This window comes from Bison bison, unplaced genomic scaffold (assembly GCF_000754665.1).
Source record: "Bison bison bison isolate TAMUID 2011002044 unplaced genomic scaffold, Bison_UMD1.0 scf7180017864034, whole genome shotgun sequence".
Taxonomy (NCBI): Eukaryota; Metazoa; Chordata; class Mammalia; order Artiodactyla; family Bovidae; genus Bison; species Bison bison.
In genome coordinates, this window is record NW_011494606.1 from 7,420,520 (window position 1) to 7,431,342 (window position 10,823).

Genomic DNA, 10,823 nt, shown 5'->3' on the forward strand with positions numbered 1-10,823 from the left:
TGCAAATCTCTTTAATGTCTGACAATAGAAGACATCTGGATTTTCATGTCTGCTTCTGCATTCAATCTGTTGTGATATGTTGTTTAGGTTGAAGTATATGAAGAAAATCCATCCTCACACATATATGTAGTTGGAAAATGGAGGAGAATTTAAATAGCCTTTTCAGATAATTGTGGATATTCTTCTTTAATACTACACCAAAACTCTGAAGTGGAGGTTTCTTAAAGGTTAGTTGCCATATAGAATCTAAAGCCATATTAGTGAACTTTCTGTACTCTCCATTGGTCTGTCTTACACTTTGATTGAGTTATAACATCATGCATTGATCATAGGAAAAGTGGTCACAGATCTTCAAAATGTTGATACATTTCATTAGACAATATCCAGAATCACTTTTGTTAATACCACCACCAACCTCATCAAAGAAAGTATTTAAGTTTGGGAAACTGCCAGTCTTACAGTGGATACAGGTACTTACAGGTTTTCAAAAATTCTAATTTTCACTTGAAAGTTCATATTTCATCATTGGCAATAAATATTATTAGATGTTTTCTTTGACATGACAGGCTCATTTCATTTATTTTTGCAAAAAGAAGTATGCTTATTAACCAAGTCTGAATGATAGCTTGATAGTCATAGCTGTCTGTCAAGTAGAAAATGGGATTTCATGAAAAAAGTGGCTCACAAATTCAGCTCACAGGTCAAACCACCACCACATAAGTGCTTCTCCTCAAGACATCTACTGTGCTTCAGTATACAGAAGAATTACTTCAGTGCATATCTTATCTAATCACACAGAATAGTAAATAGATAGGTACTGGGGGGTCAATACTTAATAAATATTTTCACTGTTTCATCAGGGATATTCTTAAATGAACTTTCTTTTTTAACTGGGAGTACATAGTAGTAAAGAACACAATACTGTTTGGTACCACTGCATTGCTTTGTGCTACAGCCCACAGTTTTACCCTCGACTGTTTCTGTACCATTAGTGAGATTATCAGCGCAATTGGCCCAGGATAAATGGTCAGAAGAATTTTCAACACTTTGAATATTTCAGTAGTACTTCTCAGGCATTCCAGAAGAGTATCTTCTTGTATGACTAGTTGGTGCTGACACCAGATGAATACAAACAAAATTAGTCCTGCTCTATCAGATTTATTTATTTTTAAGGCAAAAATAGTAACACATCTATTGATAAGACATTAAATCACTATGTTTTTAGTTAAATCTTTGAATCAGTGAATTTCTATCTTGGAAAATGGTAATGCATGTTTCATCCAGGAGGCATTCAGCAATGTTAACTTTTCGAGGCTTTACTAGTCTCTCAGCTATTGTGACTGGTTTGCCACCCAATGCAGTATAACAACTTCGCCTATAAAATGCCTGAATGGTTTCTTAATTTCTAGTTTGGAAAGTTATAAAAACAATTTGTGGAATTTAAATGCTCACCACACCTGCATTTACAATTACAGTTGTTTTGCTTTAATCTCTGAATGATTGATCTCAAAATGATGCTGCAGCTTAACTTGGACAAAATGTTCTGTCGCAAAAGGCAATAAGGTAAATTATTAACACTTATAGAACTTATTGAAAGGTAGTTTTCATTGCATTTCATTTGATAAAACAGGAAATCAGTTTCACCTAGTTACTTTATATAGATTTCTTTCTTCACTGAGTCAGAGAATTCTAACACTTTCAACTTTCTCAGTATCTTAGAAGTAAACAGAGAAGCTGTGTGTAGAGAAAAATATTTGTTATTCTAATGAATATACATAACATAAAATTTACCATTTTAACCATTTTTAAATGTACAGTTCACGGACATAAAGTACATTTACATTGTTGTGTAACCATCACCACTGTCCATCTCCAGATCATCTTCATCATCCCATACTGAAACTTTGTACCAATAAAAAGATAAGTCCCCATTCCTAAGCCAATAATCCATTTTTTAAATTTTTATTTTATTTTTAAACTTTACAATATTGTATTAGTTTTGCCAAACATCAAAATGAATCCGCCACAGGTATACCCGTGCTCCCCATCCTGAACCCTCCTCCCTCCTCCCTCCTCATACCATCCCTCTGGGTCGTCCCAGTGCACCAGCCCCAAGCATCCAGTATCGTGCATCGAACCAGGACTGGCAACTCATTTCATACATGATATTATACATGTTTCAATGCCATTCTCCCAAATCTCCCCACCCTCTCCCTCTCCCACAGAGTCCATAAGACTGATCTATACATCAGTGTCTCTTTTGCTGTCTCGTACACAGGGTTATTGTTACCATCTTTCTAAATTCCATATATATGTGTTAGTATACTATATTGGTGTTTTTCTTTCTGGCTTACTTCACTCTGTATAATAGGTTCCAGTTTCATCCACCTCATTAGAACTGATTCAAATGTATTCTTTTTAATGGCTGAGTAATACTCCATTCTGTATATGTACCACAGCTTTCTTATCCATTCATCTGCTGATGGGCATCTAGGTTGCTTCCATGTCCTGGCTATTATAAACAGTGCTGCGATGAACATTGGGGTACACATGTCTCTTGAATAATCCATTTTTAAATATGAAAAGAATTATAATTTTTCATTTTAGAGTAAAATGTGGTTAATTAGTTAATTAATTAATTAATTAAAATGTAATTAATTTAGAGTAAAATGAGTTTAATGTTAAATTTAATATTTTAAATTTTTATTTAAATGCTTAAATATTATGAAACAAACATATTAATTGTACCTATTCTTGTTGTGCTGCCATGTAGATACAAGGAAAAATTTAGGATTTCATTTTTTTTTCTTTTGGCTATACGCTGTGGCTTGCTGGATCTTAGTTCCCCTACCTGAGATTGAACCCAGGCCACAGCAGTGAAAACATCAAGTCCTAACCACTGGATTACCATGGAAATCCCCCTTTCCCTTCTTTTCTTCTAGGATTTCAGAATAACTACTTGTTTGGGGATTTCCCTGATGGTCTGGTGGTTAAAACTCTGTGCTTCCACTGCAGGGGTATGGGTTTGATCCCTGGTTGGGAACTAGGAACCCACATGCCATGTTATGGGCATTGCCAAAAAAGAAAATAAACCTAATAGTTTGATAATAATGAGGTTTTAGCTGCTATATCAGGTATAACTAAAGAAAATTAACAAGAACCCAATAAAGATACAGAGAACAAGCTGACTTAATCTCTGAAAATGAATGTATTTATACCCTAAGTCTATTATATCAGGAATCTGTTAATAGAAAACACAAGAACACACATGCATACAGAGTGTTGATGCCATCACATATCATAAAGCCTCTAGAAAACTCTGCTGTATCTACAAAAGAGAATGAAAATATATTAGGCAAATAACATCTTAGTACTCTTGTTTTTAATCATCTTGATTTTGATTTTTAAGATCCCAGGACCACACTTTAAGGACTGCTACACTAGAGCAACCACTTAAGGCAAAAAGAAAACAACAAGAAATATAAAAGTATAGTTAAAAGTTCAGTAGATAAATTAAAATGGAGTTCTAAAAGATATTCAATTAACCAAAAGATGCAGAAAATAATGGATAGAGGAACAACAAATAAATATGCAAATAGTAAAATGTAAGACCTAAATTTAAACATATCACTAATTATATTAAATGTTAATGGACTAAACACTCCTGTTAAAAGGTAGAGACTGTCAAAATGAATTAAAAAAAAAAAAAACAAGACCCATCTATACTCTGACTTCCAGAAGGCACTTTAAATAGATATAAGTTGAACAAGGAAGCTAATATACTATTCATTCAATAAGTGTAAGAAGGCACTTTGCTGCTGCTGCTGCTAAGTCGCTTCAGTCGTGTCCAACTCCGTGTGACCCCATAGACAGCAGCCCACCAGACGCCCCCGTCCCTGGGATTCTCCAGGCAAGACCACTGGAGTGGGTTGCCATTTCCTTCTCCAATGCATGAAAGTGAAAAGTGAAAGTGAACTCACTCAGTCATGTCCGACTCTTAGCGACCCCATGGACCGCAGCCTACCAGGCTCCTCCATCCATGGGATTTTCCAGGCAAGAGTACTGGAGTGGGGTGCCATTGCCTTCTCTGAGGAAGGCACTTTAATATTAAGCAAAAGAACTGTTAAGACAAAGGGTATTACCAGATATAAAAGTTAAGCAAAGAATATTATGAAATATAAAGAGGTGTTCATCAAACACATAAAAATAATAGATGTGTATATGAAGCCAAATAGTAGGAATAAAGAGGAGGAACTTACCAGGTAGTAAGAAACAAAGGGATAAAAATCCCCACAATCATAGTTGGAGCTTTTAGCGCCCTATGCTCAGTCCCAATTCATGAGCTTCAGGAGATGTAGGTTCAATCCCTGGGTTAGGAAGATCCCCTGGAAGAGGGCATGGCAACCCACTGTAATATTCATGCCAGGATAACCCCATGGATAGAGGAGCCTGGAAGGCTGCAATCTATAGGGTCACACAGAGTTGGACATGACTGAAGTGATTGAGCACACACACATAATCTCTTGTACTTAGAGATACAGAATCTAGCAACATTGGTTTAACATTTGAAAATCAGTCAGTCAATGTAATTCACTACATTGAGAGAACAAAGGAGAAAAGATAAATAATCATTTGAATAGATGTAGCAAAAACATCTGACAAAATTCAGCACGCTTCATGATTTAAAAATAACCGCAATGAAACGTTAAGCTAATAGGGAATAGAAGGAATATTCCTCAATCTGATAAAAGACATCTCTAAAAACCCTGCAATCTGTGTCACACTGAAAGTATTGGATGTTTTACCCTTAAGGTTGGGAACAAAGCAAGGAAGTCCGTTCTCACCATTTCTATTCAATAGTCCAATAAAACAAAAACAGAAGGTATAAAATTAGAAATTAAGAAGTAAAACTGTTTTTTCCATCTGTGACTCCTTTGCTGCCCTGCATATAGGATCTTCGGTACCATCTTTCTAAATTCCATATATATGCATGCATTAATATGCAGTATTTGACTTTCTCTTTCTGACTTAATTCACTCTGTATAATAGGACAACCCAGAGGGATAGGGTGGGGAGGGAGGCAGGAAGGGGATTCAGGATGGGGGGACACATGTATACCTGTGGCCAATTCATGTTGATGTATGGCAAAAACCATCACAATATTGTAAACTAATTATACTCCAATTAAAATAAGTTAATATTTTTTAAAAACCACCTAGCCCATCAAAAAAAAAGAAAAGAAAACTGTTTCTAATTGCAGATAACATGGTTGTTTAAGTAGAGCATCCCGAGGAATCATGAATATAGCAAGTACTCAGGATACAAAGTCAAAATGCAAAATTACATGATTTTCATACATACACAAGGTATAATCAGTTTGAAAATTAAATTCAAAAAGCAATTCTATAGCATAAAAAACCCAAAATACTTAGGAATCAATTTTGCAAAAAATAAGCAGTACCTCTATACTGAAAACTACTACATATTGCTGAGAGAAATTAAAGATCTAAATCATTAAAGACCATTATTTATGGATTAGAAGATACAGTATTTTTAAGATGACAGTTTTCCACACAAAAGATCAATAAAATGCAATCCCAATTATAATTGTACCTTGAGGCTTTAAAAAACGGAAATTGACAAATTTATTCTAAAATTTATATGGATATACAAAGGACCTAAAATACTTAAAAAAGTAGTGCTTTCCAATAGAACTTTCTGTGATGATGAAAATATTCTGTATCTGTACTAGCCAATATGTAACTATTGAGCACTTGAAAGAGGGCTAGTGCTACAAAGGAACTGATCTTTTCATTTAACGTGTTTAAATGTGATTATGTAAATACATGTGGCTAACGGTTATTGTAGCGAACAATGCAGAAGGTAATTCTGAAAAAGAAGAGTTAGACCACATGACTTTGAAACTTAGTGTGCCACTGCTGCTGCTGCTGCTAAGTCGCTTCAGTCGTGTCCGACTCTGTGCGACCCCATAGACGGCAGCCCACCAGGCTCCTCCGTCCATGGGATTTTCCAGGCAAGAGTACTGGAGTGGGGTGCCATTGCCTTCTCCGGAAACAGTGTAAAACCATAGTAATTAAAACAAAGACAAACATAATAGAGAGCCTGGAAACAATCTTGATTTTTGACAAAGGTGCTAAAACAATTCAAAGGGAAAGCTAATGGTGCTGGAACAACTGGATATCCACATGAAATAAAATGAACCTCTAGCTGCATCTCATATACACACAAAAATTCAAAATGGGTCACAAATTTAAATATAATTCAAAAAGTCTAAAGCTTTTAAAACTAAACATAAGAGATTATCTTTGCAATTTGGATACAGGCAAAGATCTCTTCAGTTCAGTTCAGTCACTCAGTCATGTCTGACTGTGACCTCGTGGACTGCAGCACTCTGGGCTATCCTGTCCATCCCCAACTCCCGGAGCTTGCTCAAACTCATGTCCATTGAGTCAGTGATACCATCCAACCATCTCATCCCCTATCATCCCCTTCTCCTCCTGCCTTCACTCTTTCCCAGCATCAGGGTCTTTTCCAATAAGTCAGTTTTCGCATCAGGTGGCCAAAGTATTGGAGTTTCAACTTCAGCATCAGTCCTTCCAATGAATATTCAGGACTAATTTCCTTTAGAAGATCTCTTAAGCAGGTCATTGAAAGTAATCACAAAAGAATAATAATAAATTAGACTTAATCAAAATTAAGTTTTCCCATCAAAAGGCAAGACTAAGAATATGCTAAGGCAAACCACAGACTTTAAGAAAATATTTGCAATGCATACATCTGACAAGGAATCATTTCCAGTATATGCAGGGACTGTCTACAACTCAATAATTTTTAAAAAGACAGCCCAATTTTAAAATGGTCAAAGATATAAACAGACTTTTCACAAAAGATGTACAAATGGCCAATAAACAGTATCGTTAGTCATCTGAGGAAATGCAAATTAAAACCAAAATATCCACAGCATGGTTAAAATTAAAGAGATTGACAACTCCAAATGTTATCTAGGAATTGGAACAACTGGAACTCTCATGTTTTGTTGGAAATATAAAATTGTACATCCATTTTGGAGAAAGATCTGGCAGTTTCTTATACAGCTGAACTTAAACCTATCACATGACCCAGCAATTCCATCCTGAGGTATTTACCCAAGAAAAGCGAAAGAATATGTCCACAAAAAGATTTGAGTAAGAACATTCACAGAAACAGTCCACCAACAGAAAAAGTGAATAAACAAATTCTCGTATAAACAAATTCATGTAATTAATTATACAGTGGAATTAGTGGGGTTGACTGTCCTGGTTTGCCAGGGACTCAAAGGATTTCTGGAATACGTGACTTTCAGTGCTAAAACTAGGAATGTTTTTTTAACTAGGAAACTTTTGAGCAAACCAGGAGTTGGTCACCGTAATTGTCCACCTCAGCAGCGCAAAGACCTAACTCCTGGTACATCCAACAAGCATGGATGAACCTCAAAACGTTACGCTGAGTGCGTGATACCTACGCAAGAGTTCATATTCTATAATTCCATTTATGTGAAGTTCTAGAGTATGCCAAACTAAGTTGTAGTGAAAACAGAAGCAGGGGAATATTTGTGTCTGAGGGGTTGGCTGGTGGGGAACGGATGTCAGAGAACATTTGAGAGTGATGGTAATGTTTTTTATTTGTATACACCAGTTGTCAAAACCAATGAATGGTAAGTTGAGGTATCGACATATCTGTGTCCTAAAAGTACCTATAAACAAATACTGAACTCTAGTTAATGGTAAGCATACCGGAGTGAGATCTAACTCTTCTTTACTTGTCAAGTGTGGAATTCCTAAAACAGTGGTATGTAAATGTCTGAGGTAGAGGAAGGGAGAATCATTCTTTGAGGATTGCTCCTGAGTGGAATTGTTTGTCATGACTATTCGATTTAGAAAAATTTTCTGTGACTTTCCATGTGGCTGATATCTTTTGTTTTATGACCCTATATTTTGTGGGAAGAATCTTAATTTGTTTTCTAAATTGGTGGACTTCTTTCTCTATTATAAGTATGTAATTTGGCTGCAATTTTGCTTTGTTAATTGCTCTGATACTATTCTTTGCTCACACTTCTTTGCAGTTTTTTATAATATTTACAAGTGTAAGTAGAGAAACTCCATATTATAAGATGTTATTACTTTTAGCAGTCATAGTATTTCTTAAAGCAGTGACTATAAATTTACTTATGGTTATATTAAAGGATGATAATGCTTATAGCATTCTAACTTGTTACTTTTCTGTAATAATATAGTACTTTTAAAATGGAAATTGGATTGCTTTTAGATTAGCTTTTTATTAGCAACATTTTTTTGATTCATAATAAATATGCACAGTAAAAATGCACATTGTAGAAAAGCTTAGTCTTGATTAAAAACTTTAATCTTGCTAGGATTTTATTTTCACACATACTTTTTGCTGTAATAGTGAGTTAGATCAGAGAAGATATGCTGTTGCTATCCCAAAATCTTTCAAGATATATTTCATCTTTAAGTTTGCTTTCTTCTCATTCACCTCTAAAAATGTGTTGTTCTTACGAGGATGTCAGTTATAATAATATTTTTCAATCCTATCAAACCCATTGAAACCTTCTCATAAATTTTAATCACCTATTTCTATGCTGAAATTAATAGATTGTTTAACATACATACACACATAACTTCAAAAATTCAGTGCAATTGCCCTAATTGTAATATAATGAGAAAATAAAAGGAAAGTAATTAATAAATATTTGAATGTGTAGATTTGAGGGTATGCTACAGTGGTCGGATGCTTGTATCTACACATAGAAACTGTGGATGAGACTATAAATGCAGACTGTTCCAGGTGTGTTGCTTTTGCACTGTACACCACAAGCAGTATTGCTGTCACTTTCATACCTTTCTGAAATATTTGACTGTTGTTGATAAAGGTCTGAACAAAAAACAAAGGACAAATTTCCCTCGATTTACATGTTATGTGTGTTTCTGGATATGTTGGCATCTGTTTAAAACTGTGTAAGCACAAACTCTGTTTATATTTCAAACAGATTTAGGTTCTGGCTCAGATCATTATGGATAAGTTTTTCATCTTCATAAATGTCCAAGAGGACATGGGGACATTATGAAGGTCAGATAATTCTCTTACGTGGAGAACTCTCCTGTAAATTGTCAATCATCCAGCAGCCCTGGCCCTTGTGTGGTGAATGCCATCATTTCCGCTTAATCATTGTGACACTAAAACACAAACTTCCAAAACACCATATTAGGTGTTTTTCACAATATATGTTTGGCAATTGTGTCACTTTTCAGAATAATGTCTTTAAGATAAATAGGATTACAAAGGAAACCAACTGTATTCAAATATTTCAGGTTAAGAATCTCTGCAAAAGTGGATACCACACCCTTCTCCAATATACACACTCCAGCTGACAACCACTGTTATAACCACTGTTATGTAAGGCTTTCTTTCTATATTTCAGGAAATGGTGAAAGCTTTAGTATTAAAATATTTTGGATTTGAAAGTGCATTTGGGTGCCTGCATCATTTTGTCATCAACATAACAATATCAACAGAGGATTAACATCAACTCTAATAGAACAAAGCAAATAGTACAGGAATTGTGTTTCTATTCTAATTTTGCTTCTTATTGGAAATTAAATGTATCAAATGGACTAATGTTTCTATCTCCCATTCTTTTCTCATTGTGCCTAAACTACCTCTCTGATTAACATCAATCATTTGCCAACTTGTTTATTCATATATTACTTAAAGGAGTAAGGTAACCTTGGCCGAACAAAATCTTCCTCCAGCTGCTGCTGGGAAAGTTGACAAAGAACTTATATGTATTAACAGGGTAGTTGAAACACAAGTGGTTCTAAAAATAGGAATTGTAAAGCATGATAATCAAGAGTTGATTTCAACTGGCACTCACTCAGTGTTTTCTAGGGGTGCATTGCAAGAGGTGACTATATTGTACATGGACAATGTATATCATGATAAATGTGCAGACTGTTGTGATGATGACTTTTATTTCTTTTAGGGTATGTCTCTATGCCAGACTGTTGTCGTAGGCTCTGTGGTCATTCTTCTGTACTCTTCAAGAGCATGTTATAATTTGGTGGTGATCACCATATCTCAGGATACATTAGAAAGTCCATTTAATTATGGCTGGGATAATCTTTCAGATAAGGTAAGAACCTAACATGTATTGCAAATCTAAGTGTATGATAATGAAGTTAGCCTGACTAGGAGAATGTTTTGAGTGTTTGACTTACAAACACTTTTATGGAATCTCTAGCCACTATCAGTAATCATACTTCAAAGTTCTATGTTTAAAAATTCTCATTCATATGTAGCAGTTGAAATCATTCTTCAGAGAGAACTTCTCCCAAAATAGTATTTTATTTTCTTTTTGTGAATAATATTAACAGTGTATTAAATCTATTGGTCATTAATCTATTTTCAGTTCAGTTCAGTCGCTCAGTCGTGTCCGACTCTTTGTGACCCCATGAATCGCAGCACGCCAGGCCTCCCTGTCCATCACAAACTCCCGGAGTTCACTCAGACTCATGTCCATCGAGTCGGTGATGCCATCCAGCCATCTCATCCTCTGTTGTCCCCTTCTCCTCCTGCCCCCAATCCCTCCCAGCATCAGAGTCTTTTCCAATGAGTCAACTCTTCGCATGAGGTGGCCAAAGTACTGGAGTTTCAGCTTCAGCATCATTCCCTCCAAAGAAATCCCAGGGCTGATCTCCTTCAGAATGGACTGGTTGGATCTCCTTGCAGGCCAAGGGACTCTCAAG

General features: G+C 35.5%; 1 protein-coding gene across 1 annotated transcript in view; it reads left to right on the forward strand.

The window, feature by feature from the left end:
* The window catches only part of GPR137C (G protein-coupled receptor 137C), a 60,814-nt gene that overhangs the window by 46,110 nt on the left and 3,881 nt on the right, over positions 1 to 10,823 (forward strand). The window contains exon 4 of the mRNA XM_010834577.1: positions 10,061 to 10,210. Coding sequence (XP_010832879.1) covers positions 10,061 to 10,210 — 150 coding nt within the window. The remainder of the gene's footprint in view (positions 1 to 10,060; positions 10,211 to 10,823) is intronic.